The 15,382-nt window shown below is 35.1% G+C and overlaps 2 protein-coding genes across 6 annotated transcripts in view; both read right to left on the reverse strand.

Annotated features, from left to right (window-relative positions):
• Nucleotides 1-1,923: 1,923 nt before the first annotated feature.
• Nucleotides 1,924-4,884, reverse strand: LOC107679088 (G-protein coupled receptor 55-like). The gene is made up of 2 exons (XM_016474542.1): nucleotides 4,405-4,884; nucleotides 1,924-3,236 (listed from the first exon to the last, which is right to left on the reverse strand). Exon 2 carries the CDS (start codon nucleotides 3,227-3,229, stop codon nucleotides 2,276-2,278), a length of 954 nt encoding a protein of 317 aa, XP_016330028.1. The 5' UTR covers nucleotides 3,230-3,236; nucleotides 4,405-4,884; the 3' UTR covers nucleotides 1,924-2,275.
• Nucleotides 4,885-8,455: 3,571 nt separating this feature from the next.
• LOC107679086 (GRAM domain-containing protein 3-like) overlaps nucleotides 8,456-15,382 on the reverse strand; it is a 16,456-nt gene continuing 9,529 nt past the window's right edge. For 2 of the 5 annotated variants that reach the window (XM_016474540.1, XM_016474541.1), the window contains exons 3-12: nucleotides 14,718-14,778; nucleotides 14,563-14,635; nucleotides 14,355-14,458; nucleotides 14,179-14,277; nucleotides 12,619-12,690; nucleotides 12,471-12,539; nucleotides 12,263-12,422; nucleotides 11,352-11,451; nucleotides 9,720-9,827; nucleotides 8,456-9,634 (exon numbers count right to left, since the gene is read on the reverse strand). In XM_016474540.1, coding sequence (XP_016330026.1) covers nucleotides 9,619-9,634; nucleotides 9,720-9,827; nucleotides 11,352-11,451; nucleotides 12,263-12,422; nucleotides 12,471-12,539; nucleotides 12,619-12,690; nucleotides 14,179-14,277; nucleotides 14,355-14,458; nucleotides 14,563-14,635; nucleotides 14,718-14,778 — 862 coding nt within the window. In that variant the 3' untranslated portion in view covers nucleotides 8,456-9,618. Of the gene's footprint in view, nucleotides 9,635-9,719; nucleotides 9,828-11,351; nucleotides 11,452-12,262; nucleotides 12,540-12,618; nucleotides 12,691-14,178; nucleotides 14,278-14,354; nucleotides 14,459-14,562; nucleotides 14,636-14,717; nucleotides 14,779-15,382 lie in introns of all 5 variants that reach the window. The other 3 variants (XM_016474539.1, XM_016474538.1, XM_016474537.1) reach the window with 3 other exon arrangements.

Genomic DNA, 15,382 nt, shown 5'->3' on the forward strand with positions numbered 1-15,382 from the left:
ATTTGTTTATTTTGAATACGCGCCCTCTAGTGGCGAAAATTATATATTGTGCCTTTAATATAAACATGATTATAAGCTGATCCCTTGTCATTTGAGATGTGACTTAAAGCTTAATAAAGTGTTGGGAATAAGCATGTAAAATTATATATTTGAAAACAACGGTAACGTAGCGAACCTTATATTCTTGTATGGCTGAGTTCTGTAAAGGGCTGATAGACCAAAAGCCATTATTTAACCATATTTATATGCCACACCTATTTTTTATTTAAAATACCAATTACACAGTAAATGTTAAACACAACGTAAACACAAAAATTGATTCACAATCATTTTTATTTTTATAATCTAATGTTAATAACAGAAGTACAGAACATAAGAGAAGTGTGCTGTAAATGTCAAATTAGTGAATAAATGTGCAATAATTTTTACTTTTAGGAAGTCTCGCCAGTCTCACTCACAGTCTGTCAGGTAAATGGAGAGAAAAAAAGAACATTAGTATACCATAATTAGCATCATATACAGGTGCATCTCAATAAATTAGAATGTCGTGGAAAAGTTAATTTATTTCGGTAATTCAACTCAAATTGTGAAACTCGTGTATTACTGAAATAAATTAACTTTTCCACAACATTCTAATTTATTGAAATGCACCTGTATTAGATTATTTGAATATTACACATATTATTAATGACTGCAAATCAACAATGCACACATTCTCTTTTTCTAGCATCCAAGACACCAGTGCTATGTAACCCTTTTTAAATAAGGAAAACTTTAGCTACTCTATAACAGGCTATTTTTAGACATAATACTTAATAATATAGCTACATAATATTAATGAAAACATTAGGGGTGTAGTGGTACACAAAAATGAGGGTTCAGTACCTCAGTTTTGAAGTCATAGTTTGAAACATTTTTGGTACAGCAGGGGGAGAAAACATAAAATTGCTAATTTTTCTTTTTTATTAAACAGTGGTTTACTGAACAATTTGTGGCTCTATTTTTAAATAAATTCAATCATAATAAAAAATTTTCTTAAGGATCAAAAAAAATCGATCTCAGCTAAAGCTATAAAATAGGGAGCCCAATTACTTGCACATTAAAAAAAAATATTAAAGGCTACAATTAACAAAAGAGCTCAAACTATTAAATTAAATTTCTATTCAAATTTTCAGTAATCCACCAATAGGAATAAGAGAAGACACAAAGCAACCAATAGCATTGTTGAATGGGCTGAGATGCAGACTGCCACACATTACTATTACAGGTGTGTTTTTCCGAGTAAAAGCCAAATGTTAACCATATTAACATATTCCATGTTGTGCCATAGAAAGCAACATATGGCTCTCAGTTGTGTGCTGTCATTGGTTCATATAGCTCAATACAAATAGTCATCCAAAAGAAAATTCCCTCCAATTCTAAAGCCATGGCAAAACTTATATGGTGAGCGTTTGGCCCATATGTGCTCAGCCATGCCACATTTGGCCCAAAAGTTCTTGCTATCTGGGTGTCACCAACAAGCAATCCCCATGTGAATCGCTTTCAGAATATCTTACTTCAAAAGCATCACAAAGATCCAGTTGTAACAATAATAAGTGTTATGAAATAATGTTCATTTCAGCGAGTTGGACAGTTCATTTAAATGATTCATGACCTTTTTCTTTTCTTCATAAAAATCCTTCCCGATTCCATGCCAAAGCGATCCACACATAGGTGCGAATCTTTTCCACCAAATCAATAAACAATTGTTCGCAAATTAGTGTTCGAAGTCTGCGAGTCTGATCGTTTAAATGATTCATTTTATTAGAACCACCACTCAATGCTCCACAGAGTTCCTGATGCATAGTTAAACAATATGTTAGCAAATCACAGCTGTTATCAGTATGTTTTCAATGTTTTTGAGTTACATAAAGTAGGTTTTTGTTGTATTGGGACACATGTATTCCAGCAACATGCTCCAGTTAAATTAAAGATTCACTTCAATGCCAGTTGGATAATACAGCTTTGTTTTGGAAAATGGTAGCTAGTCATTAGCAGGACCAGCCACCATGTCCAAAAACAAATCCTACAAGGAGATCAAAGTTGGACCATTGAGCTCAACAGTTTTGAGTAGAAATGTAAGCATTTATTACTACTTACTGTACAGATTAAGATACTTGTAGTACATTCATAGCTAGCATTCTGTTTTTTTAATAATGCAAAAGCCTTATTTAATACTGCAACCATTTACTTTCACAAAAGAACAATTAAAGGAAACAAAACCAAGTCAAAACAATTACGTAGGCGTAACTGAATCCGAAACCCTGTAATTACATTCACCTTCTTTATTTTTAGTCTCATTCCTGCAGCACATATTCCATGATGTTTTGGTGGCAAAAAAATAGCTAAAGCAGTCCAAACCACAGTTCATATTGGAAACGCAAAGAGTGATGTGCAGAAAGTTGTGCGCAAACATTTTATAGTAGCAGCTGTCGTTATCCTCTGCGTTTGAGTACTTGTTTTGCACGATGGATTTAGCGAAGTAACCCAAGTGGACGGGGAGAAAGCATATGACGAAAACAACGAAATTGGCCACTATGATGAACATGCATTGGATCTTCTCAGAACGCGGTCCGACGTCCAACTGTTTCCTTAAAGTGCAAACAACTCTAACGGAGCAGAACAGTATGATGAGGAACGGCACGAGGAACCCAACGATGACCAACAACAAAACGAAATGCAATGACAATGGCTCATTAACCCTCTGGAAGCACATGGTCTTGTCATTACTGGAGTCCGTTATGAAGTAAACCGGGCTGATAAAGCAAACGGTGAACCATATGAGCGCACAAACCACCAGAGCGTTCTTGCAAGAGAAGATTTCCCTGGCCTTCATGGGATACTTGATGGCCACATACCGCACCACGCTTATGGCCGTGACGGTGAAGATACTCACATACATATTGACGTAGTAGACCAACAAAACAAAATTACACAGCGCCTTTAAATGACCTTCCAACTGCCTGCTGTAGTAATACATCTTAACGGGCTGGAACGTCAACAGAGCGCAGTCGGCGACCGCCATGTTGGTGATGTAGACATTCATGTAAGTCCATTTTTCTCTGGGACGGCGGCAGAACACCACCAAGACGTAAATGTTCCCCAGGACTCCAAGCATGAAGGTGGGAATGGAAGTGACTTTTTGCAGGTCCTGAACTGCGCTGGTGATTTCGAGGGTGCAGTTGGACATCTTCAACCTGTAGGAAACGAACATGGATGGTTTGAGAACCAAAACCAATGAGCAAAACCAAAGAATTAGGGTTCTTGATTGGCATTGATGGTTCCATGAAGAACCTTTAACATCCATGGAACCTTTCCATTCCACAAAAGGTTCTTTATATTGGAAAAAGGTTCTTCAGATTTATAACAGAAAAAAATGGTTCTTTAAAGAACTGTTCACTATGGAAGGCCATTTCCACCACTGAAATAAAAACTAAAGCAACATAATTGCAACTTTTTATCTCACAATTCTGACTCGCAATAGAGTGTTTACATCTCCGATTTTTTTTCTCAGCATTGCATTATATAAACTTGCAGTTCTCCCTGTTGAAAAAACAGCATATGCTGGTTAGGTATGTTTTGACACTGGGATGCTGGTTTAAGCTGGTCCTTTGCTGGTTTAACCAGCATAAACCAGCAAAGGACCAGCATAAACCAGCATCCTAGCGTCAAAACATACCTAACCAGCATATGCTGTTTTTTTCAACAGGGCTGTCTTTTTTTCTCAGAATTGCGAGTTTAAAACTCACAATTCTGACTTTTTTTCTCCGAATTACATGTAAATCTTATAATTCTAACTTTTTTCTCGCACTTGGGAGTTTATATCACATAATTCTGGCTTTTTTCTCAGAAGTACAAGTTTAAATTTTGCAATTTTGACACTTTTTCTTGCATAGCGAGTTTATATCACTCGCAATTGGGAGTTTTTCCACGCAACGGAGAAAAAAAGTCCGAATTGTGAGATAAAAAGTCACAAAACCTCGTTTTATTTTTTATTCAGTGGCGGAAACTGGTTTCCATAGTTCACTAAAAGGTTATTTGGGGAACCTTCTATGGCATTGCTGCGAACCCCCATTTATTTTAAAGAGTGTATTCCAAGTCTTTGAAGTCATGCAATGGTTTGTATGATGATTGTGCACCATTTGTTGGAAAAGAAAAGCCAGAACATATAGCTACTGCTAGCCTAAGTATCTCTCGTTGAGGTTTTGAATGATATTAGAGGGGAGAATCACGTCAATGTTAATTTATTTTAATAAACTTTCCATTTAACCTTCTAAGAGACGGCTTATTGAAACAGTCAAACCCACATACCACACAAGAAAGCAAAGTAATGTGAATCTCCAGAATCAGACAAAAATCTCTTACCTTTTCACAAGAACCGCTTGCTCCTGATGAAATCTGGAGAAAATCTGTTGTTGACGTTCTCGAGCACAATTCAATGCCTATATAGAGGCGAAGTCCTAAATAACGGGTCATGCACCAACATGCATGATCTTTTCCAGACCCACTGCAGAGAGAAATATGACACCTGCGTCTTCAACAACACCAACATGCAGTGATTAGGTGATTTTGGTTTCCTCCAGCTGGTTTCCATGTGTGTGCGCTGCTGGCAGTCCCAGAAACTTTACCAGGTTAACATGAAAATCAGTCGTGAGCTTATTAAAACGTGTACGGGCTTGACCGGCTCACAAAACGATATGTTTTGGCAGAGCTGCCTTTTTATTTGTATAATGAACGTGACCAGGCAGGCTCCTTGATGATGAAAAGACTTCGAATTGACAAAACATTAACGTCACAAAAAAAAAAAAAAAACAGGCCGAAAATGCAAATCAAACTGACGTCAAAACTCATATCCACACACCGATGTTCTTTCGACCACCAACATAACGACACAAAAGCAATGCAATGAAAGAAAAAGTTTAATTCAGCAATCTCGAAATCAACAATACAAATGTACATTCAAAAAGAAACTCCCTTATTAATAAAGAAATGCACTCTGATAGCACACACATCTCAGAGACGTCTGTTTGACGTCTGCATTACATCTGCAAGAGTGTTTGCTCATCTGCAAACGTTTCCTATCAGATGTCAAATAGACGTTTAGAAGATGTCTTTAAGATGTTTATGATGTAAAACTGACATCTTAAAGACGTCTATCAGATGTTTGTTCACAGCAGATGCTTTCCAGATGAAGCGATCTTTAACAGACCTCTTGCAGACGGATGTGTCAGAACGTGAGCTGGACACTGGGTTTAGGATTGTCTATGCTTTTGAAGCAGAGGCTTAATGCCACTACTACATAGCGCCATCTACAGGTGTGGTGTTAAACAGCAGAGAAAGCCTTGTCATTGAATGGGCATTAGAAAGGAGTGTGTGGATGTCAAATGGACGTCAAGTTTGTGACAAAAGTTTGATTTGGATATTTGATGTCAATGTTTGATGTAAATTTCACGTCTTTTGAACACCAGTTGCCAACTGGGACACGTTTCAAAAGGAGATGATTCAAACGGATGCTCTTCGAGGCCCCAAAAATAATACTAAAACTCAATCAGGCTGACAAATAATTCATATAATGCAATAAATATCAAACAAATCATTGATGTCAATTGATGACGATGTAAACTGAATGTCAAACAAATTATGGTAAAATATCCTGCAGTGTGATTATTCAAATAAAAATTAATGTGTTTATCAGTAGTTGATGCAATGTTGAAACACTTTTTAAACCTGAAATGATTTTTGTAAATCCAGTGGTCGAATGCTGCGTAGCCACCTCACTAATGTGTGCATGTCCACAAAACTGAAGAATTTCTGAGTCTATATAAGCGGTAAGCTATTTAATAAAGGAGAAATTAAAAGATGAAAAAGAGGAATTAGGCAGAATCAATAAATTATGAATAATTTATTGCTATTGTGTAAATAATATGTTATCATGTAATCCATAAAAAAGTAACTGTAGTCTGATTATGAGTATTATAAAATGTAATTTAATCTAATTACAAGTACTTATATTTTGGAATCTGAATACATAATCAGTTACCCAGCTCTGTTTATATATGTATGTATATGTATATATACAGACAGACAGACAGACAGACACAGATAGATAGACAGACAGACACACATACACACACACACACACACACACACACACACACCAGATAGATAGACAGACAGACAGACAGACACAGATAGATAGACAGACAGAAACAGATAGATAGACAGACAGACAGAAACAGATAGACAGACAGAAACAGATAGACAGACAGACAGACAGACAGAAACAAACAGATAGATAGACAGACAGAAACAGTCAGACAGACAGACAGACAGATAGAGGTAACACTTTATAATAACTTTCATTAACAAATCATTAACAAACATTATATAATGCTTAATGGATCATTAGTTAATATATATTAAAAGAGTTAGAAACGTGGGATAATGTACTTGTTAATGTCTGCTAATAAACGTAGATATTATTATAAAATTAGATAATGTTCAAACGAATCATTATTTAATTTAAGTTAAACTGCTTACAAATATCACTTTCAATTCCATATGATCAAACACTTCTTGAAACTCTACAAGTGATTTTAACAGATGTTATAAAATGATGAAAAGCTTTAGCTGCTATTGAGGTGTGATACGGGTAAGGTTAGGCACAGGTTTGGTGGTATGGGTTGGTTTAAGGGTTGGTTAAGGGGTCAACAGTGTACAGGGGTCAGTTTGATTATTATAAGGGAACACGGTTCAATCTGTCTATATTATATTGTTGTTTTGATAAATACCCAAGTATTTTCTTTTAAAAATGATTTGTTTTCCCGTTTATTTATGATTCAAGAAATATCCTGTTTACTGAATAGTAGTATACTAATGTGAGTGTTGAGGCATTAAAAACATTTTTTCTTTGCACCAAAATTACAATCGGTTATGTCTTTAGCAAGCATTTAGCTAAACTTAACCAGCCACCCTTTACACAAACCCTGTTACATTAGCTAAAAGTCCAATGCCCATAAAGATACTAAATCATTAGTAATCATTTATAAACATTTACAAATGATGAATAGTTTCCACTTTAGATTGGCTACTGCAAAAACATGAACAAATGATTAATAAATGATTAGTAAAGATGTGTGAATAGAGGTCTACACAAAGACTTACTGAAAGTTTACTGACATTTGTAAGCATTTCACTTTACATTAAATAATCATATGAGGTAAGTTTAGTAAGTTCATTAGTAAACATTAACAAGAACATTATCTCACATTTCTAGCTATGTAAATATATATTAACTAATGATCTGTTAAGCATTATATAACGTTTGTTAATGATTTATAAATGAAAGTTATTATTAAGTGTTACCGATATATATAGCCAACATAGCCGATATTTTTAAAATTAGCATTCATGTTGATGCTGTAAATGATGCTGCCATAATACATTTCACTGATTTGTAACTTTCCATATGTTAGAGCGCTTGTTAATTGCATAAATCTGATTATCCCGGTCTACAACAAAAGTTGGACATCCTGAAAGTTGCATAAACAAATTCCAGTGGAGATATATATACAGATCATACTTGGACTGAGCTAAATAAACACCGGAGACACTGGATTTCCTTAGCACTTGATTTTTATTCAAACAATGCCAAAGCCAGTCTCACAGAGACACATTAGGCAATAAATAGACCAAACAAGATGTTCACCGACATATTGATACAAAAACAATAACAATTCAATAGTGCAATATCAACAAATTATGAAAGTTGGGTTTCTTGCATTGTGGTTATTAGACAGTCGTTGAGGGGACTTTGAGGTTTCGACGTCCCGGCGACTGGATGAAATGTTGTGCGAATCAATTTGCACGGATCAGTCCAACGAGGAATCTCCATTTCAGGAAAAAAAGCATGCATTCATTCGCGCAAGAAATTCCCTGGAAATTTGGTGAGTCCATGCGCGTTTATTTCAGCAGAAAACCAGCAGAGAAAGGTCGCCAGCAGATGACTAAGATACCAAAACTGAGGTGCAACAATCCCACGATGCATTGCGAGTCAGTCCCGGCCCTGAGCGAGAGGTTCTTAGCACCATCCAATGCCCCAGACCCTCAATATAGCGCCCCCTCCAGGACTGGAGAGCGTCTCCACACTAAAGTGCACTCGAACGGCTACACGTCGCTTATCTCTTGAACATATTGCAACATATTTATAAGAACACACATATACGCACACAAAAATCATGCATATTTTGGACCACTCCACTTTCATCAAGTATCGCGATTCGTCTCGTTACGAGTCCTGAATGGAAAAGCTCCATTTGGGTTTGCGCAAACATGCACGCTTGGTTTTAGCCGTAAATCGGACACTTAACAATACCGCGTCCATCTCTTCTTGCACAAAATTGTATTTATTTTTTTTTTCGGATTATGAAAAGACCAACATGTTGGACTACTTCGTTTCCTTAAAGTATAAAAAGACAAAAAGATACAAAAACTTGTTAAATACCTGATCTGAGCGTTTCTTGTGCATAGACTATACATACAATAATACTAAGGGCTGGCTAGCTAGCTTAGCTCTTTTTTAACGTTAAACCAAACCAGTAATATCGCAACGCCTTATACGACATCGTTATTCACGACTTTATTTTTTGATGGTCGTAAAAGTGGTCAAACAAAGGCGCTGCAATGAGTAAGGGTTGGTTAGGTAGCTTAGCTCTTTTTTATCGTTAAAACTAAACCTATAATATCACAAGCCTTTTTACGAAAAAAAAATTAAGGGAGAATGAAACCAAAAGACGAACAAGACAAAGCTAGCCATCAAAAATAAGGAACTTGGGAAGGAAAAATGGAGAAAATTTTTCGTGACACTTTTTGATGGTCGTAAAAGTGGTCAAACAAAGGCGCTGCAACGAGTAACAATTGGCTAGCTAGCTTAGCTATTTTTATCGTTAAACCGAAACCAGTAATATTGCAACCCCTTATATGACAAAGTTATTTGCAACATTTTTTGATGCTCATAAAAGTGGTCCAACAAAGGTGCTACAATGAGTGAGCGTTGGTTAGCTAGCTTAGCTCTTTTTTATCGTTAAACTGAAACCAGTAATATCGCAACCCTTTATACGAAAAAAAAAAACGTAAGAGGAAGAATGAAACCGAAAGACTGACGAAAAAGACGGAAAGGAAACGTAAAACTTACGAAGAAAAAAAAAGTTATTTGCGTCATTTTTGGATGGTTGTAAAAGTGGTCAAACGAAGGCGCTTCCATGAGCAATAACCGATGAAATGCTTTTCCACGGAAGTAGTTTGTTTTTGTTGTCTTTGACAGTCCTCAGAGACAAACCCGTTGTCTTTAGTTGTTTTTGGGTGAGTTGCTGCAGCACTAACACAAACCGCCCGCGTTTCGTCAACACCAGCGTCCCGTAATGCGTGGCCTTTGGTTGTTTCCTTGGCAAAGACGCACAGAGTTTTAGTAGCTGGCGCATGTGCAAATAAAGGTCCTTCCCAGCATTCCCTGCGGCAGCTAGTGGATCTTTAAAAACTTTTTGTGGTGGTTCTTTCCAAAGTTCAGACGGATGAGCTCCCTTACGTTTCCTTGTACCTGAAATGCCAAAAAAATAACGTGATTTTCTGATGCTTTTAATTTTACCGATGTAAAAACATCAATGTAATATGCCAGTATTTACCCGCTTTGTAGGGTGAATTCAGGAAGGGCTCCGAGAGACGTCAGCTGCTCTTCTAAGGCCACGATACGCAGGCCGATATAGCCAGACGACAACAAGAGCAGAAACACCCTGAGCGAGACAAAAACACGTCAGAGTCGTATTGTTAAATGCATGTTTGCTATCAGGCCTGGAGGGCGTCTCGTATCACGCTAATCATCACATTCCTGTACTGCTGCATACCGGCAAGATGAGACTCGTTTGCCTGGAAACCACTTATATTCTGACACGTCAGGCTGAGAGGAATCTCGTCAGTGAGCTTAGGATGACTAGTCACTAATATTACAAATGAAACCATATTACACTAATATTACATGAAACATTGCAGCCTATACTGACAGAACTGGTGATACTGCTATTGTTGACGATGAGATTGTTTAAAGCAAGTGTTTGTTTAATTCAAGTCATTTTAAAATCAAGGCGTGTCATCCAATAAAAAAATAAATACATTTAAATGCACAAATATAACAAGCAACCGCCATATATTTTTAGTAAAAATGTTAAATTATTTTTAGTAAATATTTGTAACAAATTATTTTTGTTAATACATTGTTACTTTCAGTAAATATTTGTATAAAATTTATATTTTTTTAGTAAATCTTTGACAAATATTTAGCAAATACAGTCTATTTTTTACTAAAATTCTTTAAATCGAAATATTTCAGTAAATACTACATATTTTAAAGTCGTAAATATTTGCATAAAATTCATAAATCATGTTTTCAGTATTTTACAAATTATTTTTTACTAAATATTCGTATACCATTTATAAATTATTTTTGGTATTTCATAAATATATCTAGTCAACATTTATGAATATTCTATAAATTATTTTAGTAAATATTTATATAATTTTATATAAATAAAATATTACATTTAGTAAATATTTATATGACATTATATTTTTTTGATAAATGTTTTAGTAAATATTAAAAAAATTTTTTGCTAATTTAAAAAATATATTTTATAAATGTACTAAATATTTGCATAATTGATATGAATTATTTTTTCGGTAAATACTTTATATTTTAGTGTATATTCTATAAATTATTTTTAGTAAATATTTGTACATTATTTTTACTACATATTTGTGTAACATTTATAAAATATTTTTGCAAATATTTTTATACATTTTAGAGGTTATTTTTAGTAAATATTTACTGTAACATTGTACAACATTTCGATTTTTTTTAGTAAATCTTTGATAAACATTTTTTAGTAATAGTAATATTAAATTTGTTTCTACTAAACTCTAAACGCTAAATACTAAAATGCTGAAAATATTACAAATTTTGCTACTTTTTATTTCTAACCACATATTTCATAAATATTGTAATATTTCAATACATCTTAAAAATTATTTCAGTAAATATTCCATAAATTGTTTAGTAAATTGTATTACATTTTATAAATAATTTATAGAATATTTACAAAAAATTAAGTAAATATTTTTTGTACAACATGAATTTTTGGTAAATATTTTTAAATATTTATATTTAATATTTACAAATATTTTCATAAATATTTACTGTAAAATTGTAAATAAATGACTGCTTTATAACTTGAATGTCGAGCAGACTGGTGTGTTTTACTCACAGGATCAGGTAGATGAGCAGCAGAGTGTTGAGGTTGCTGACTTCTCTTTGGATGAGCAGAGATTGCACTCTATCCGTCACGCTCCAGACCCACGAACTTCCTGCGGTGAGAGGAAGCAGAACCTCCGTTAGCCAATCAAAGTTCCGTCAGTTCATAAAGAGTCACTTGCTTCATTCCTGAATGATTCAGCCGTTCGAACGAATCAATTGAATGAATGACTCAGTGATAGAATCAGTGACTTGCCGCCACCTGCTGGAGGATTTAGTTTCATTTTAGCGTACAATTTCAGTTATTTAATATTTCTGTATTTTATATTTAAAACATTAATCTCCACATGAATTTAATTGCACTCAAGCCACCTCTGAGCCTCATTAAACGTCTGGAAAAGCCACTTTTGTGTTCTTCTGTGCCACCTCTGTATTACAAATTAATTTATTAATACTAATTTCATATGATTGGTAACTTATTTGTTTTATTCTACTTCTTATTATATTGTTTTAAATAGAAATTTTAAAAAGCTTATAAACATAAATTTTTGAATTTGACAGATGAAAATGATGCCATTATAAAGGTAAAAAGAAAATACTCCTGTAAGTCACTTTAAGGAGTCAAATGTCACCTCGGCTAATTTTTTAATCAGAATTTTTGATTATTGATCAGAAGGTGCTCCTAAATTTTTAAATTAGGAGGACAAGTGCTCCTGACTGAAATTGTACGCTATAAATGAAACTAAATCCGCCAGCAGGTGGCGGCAAGTCACTGACTTCATCACTTAGTCATTCATTCAATTGATTCGTTCGAACGGCTGATTCATTCAGGAATGAAGCAAGTGACTCTTTATGAACTGACGGAAAAAACACTTTAACCCCTGCAATCAAACGCATTATCACTCAGAGTCAGGTCTGTCGTACCGGTGTCTTCGTCACCCGAGCTCTCGTCTGCCGTCTGCGGTGAGCCGCGAGTCGCTGAAGGGCTTTTGATCGCAGTGTTTTCTGAAGCGAGTGGAGACGCAGAGAGCTGGATCTGAGGAGACACTTCGTCCCGCTCGTCCAGACTGGAGTGACTGGAGTTCTGCTGGAGAGACGCAGGTTCACAGCTGAACGCTGAACGCTCACTTACCAGGGGTTTGGCCTGATCGAAGCTGCTCTCGGCTGATGAGAAGAGAGGGCTGCTGTTGGCACTTCCGTCCTGTCAGAAACGAGAGCGTCAGGAGTGAATAAAAACACATGAAGCGCCAGTCAAATCACGTTAGCAAATGCTCCCTCACCTCCAGCTGAGGACAGACGGATCGCAGCAGCTTATAGCAGCCTTCTCTGTTACGCAGAGACACGAACAAATACTGCAACACAGAGAGAAAAAAATTCATATGATTTAATATACAAAATAATTAATAATAATAATTTTTGTAAATATATTCTTATATTTTATTACATTATTTTAATATACTTCAGATACAAGTAACTCTCAAAATAAATATCAAATATGTATTTTTTTTTTATATACTACAGATATAAGTAAATCTCAAAATAAAAAAAATGAAAAAAATGTATTAAATTATTTTTATTAATTTGCATTATTCAGTACATTTCACTAAAATTACTGTAACATTTTATTTTTAGCAATTATTATTTATTAGTATGTTTCACAAAAAACTACTGTAATACATTTAATTTTTTAATACTTATCAATTGGTATGCTTCACTAAAAATATTAAGACATTTACTTTTATTAACTAGAATTAATTGCGTTTTACTAAAAATAACTAATACATTTATTTATTTTTTAATAACTAACATTAATCAGTATGCTTCACAAAAAATCCTAATACATTTGATTCAATTATTTTATTACTTAGCATTAATCAATATATTTCACAAAAAAATTAAATGATTAAAAAAAGTATTACAGTATTTTCTTATTAATTAGCATTAATCAGCATAAATTAAATACTTTTTTCCCCATTTAGTAAAAAGAATTTCACAAGACAATGTGCTTATTGTCTAAAAAAAGGATATGATATTTATATATTATTGTAATAGCTCTTAAAATGTACTTAATGGGGTCCTATTATGCGTTTTCACTTTCAACTTTAGTTAGTCTGTAATGCTGCTGTTTGAGCATAAAAAATATCTGCAAAGTTACAAAGTCCACTTCAAAAGGAGATATTTTATTTAACAGAAATCACTTTTCAAAAACTACAACGAACGACTCGTTTGGACTACAACACATATTTTCTGGGATTTATGATATCACAAATACCGACGAATGGGACGAAACCTGGTTGAGCTGCACTAGAGAAGGCAACGAGTGTTATCACTAATTCAGAGACATGCTAGCTTTCCCAAGGCAGACGAACTTAGAGTGGTTACAATCATCCGGGTTTAAATCGCGCTCAAATCGATTTGATTTTGACACAATATTTACACTGAAGCTCGCAGGCGGCTATGATAAGGAGCATGACATTTCCCGACCAGGCTCCGAGTGCTGCCAATCACAGCACACACCGGCCCAGCTAACCAATCACAGCACACACCGGCCCAGCTAACCAATCACAGCACATTTCATATTTCAGAAGGCGGGTCTTCATCTGATACAGGAACTATTCGAGCCGTTGATGCCAGACTGGGGAGAGAGGTGTTGTAATAATGTAAAATATGTGAAAAATAATGTGTTTTTCGAACAACCTAGTATGAGAGCCTGTTCTAGTACACCCCCAAAACAAAATCAAGACTTTGTAAAAGAGCATAATAGGACCCCTTTAAATGTTTTCTCTATTGATTGTGGAGTATGAAGCTCGTGAGGCGAGGCGAGTGTTTGGGGATCTGACCTTCTCTCCGTCTGTGGTTCGGATGGAAACAGCGTTTGGCACGAGCAGCGCGGTGTTCTGCTTCTTCAGGACGCTCACACTGGCGACGGGAACGACCAGCTGAAACACACACAGGACTCTGTTAAACTGGGCTTTAATCAGGCTCTGAACGCCTGCGGATCGGAGCGCTTCGTTACCTTGGTGTCTTTGAGCAGCACGGAGGAGAAGAAGCACAGGCTGCTGTCGGTGACGTACAGACGGCCGTGATAAGGCACTTCCTTCTGCAGCGCACACACGTAAGCTGGAAACACACGATGACACCGACGTCACAGACACGCCTCGGATCCGTGTGCACTACTGAGCGCGAGACTGAATGTACAAGATAAACAAAGCCTGTGCTCTCACCATGCAGCAGGTCTTCAGTCTCGGGGACTTCTGGGAAGAGTTTGTGGAATGTTTTGTTGTGCTTCATAAAACTCTGAGAAGGACACAGGAAATGAGATTTAGAAGCGTTTTAATAACGTGTCATGTTTGAAAAGACTAATGAAAAGTCCTCTTACACTTCTTGAGTTGAGGCTTTCGCTTCTCTCCAGAGGTCTGTCGATATCAAGAGTGAGAGACCTGCCAATAAAACACCACACATTTTACATATCGATAAAGTAATAAAAAAATGGTATGTGGGTCAAAGACGAAAAAGGGTTTAAGCATAAAAACAATAAGTGTCATACTGCTTTAAATTGAAAATCAATTTATGACATATTAAAAGACTAATTACTTTCACCACAAATACTAATTAGTTGTAATTTTATATATATATATATATATATTTTTTAAATGTGCCACTATCCTAGGTTTTGCCCATTTGTCAGTAAGATCTTTTTTCTCATTTAAAACACAATAAAATTTAATATGCTCCCTTATTCTTTTATATATATATTAATATGTACACGTCAGAATAAGCATGTTGTTTGAATTTTTACATAAATATTGTGTGACACCGAATGACAATGTAACATTATTTCAACCAGATTTTGACATTTTATTCTCCAAAAAATTATTTGAAACCTTAAAAAGTAGACACTTTACTTACATTTAATGTGCTTTCTATGGACATACAATCACTTTTGTAAATGTCTTTTGATGCGGACAACTTAACGTCTTTGACCCATGTATAGAAAATTTTAATTTAGATTTTTTAAAGATTTTTAAATATACTTATGTATTT

The sequence above is a fragment of the Sinocyclocheilus anshuiensis genome, unplaced genomic scaffold (genome assembly GCF_001515605.1).
Source record: "Sinocyclocheilus anshuiensis isolate Anshui unplaced genomic scaffold, SAMN03320099.WGS_v1.1 scaffold1580, whole genome shotgun sequence".
NCBI lineage: Eukaryota > Metazoa > Chordata > Actinopteri > Cypriniformes > Cyprinidae > Sinocyclocheilus > Sinocyclocheilus anshuiensis.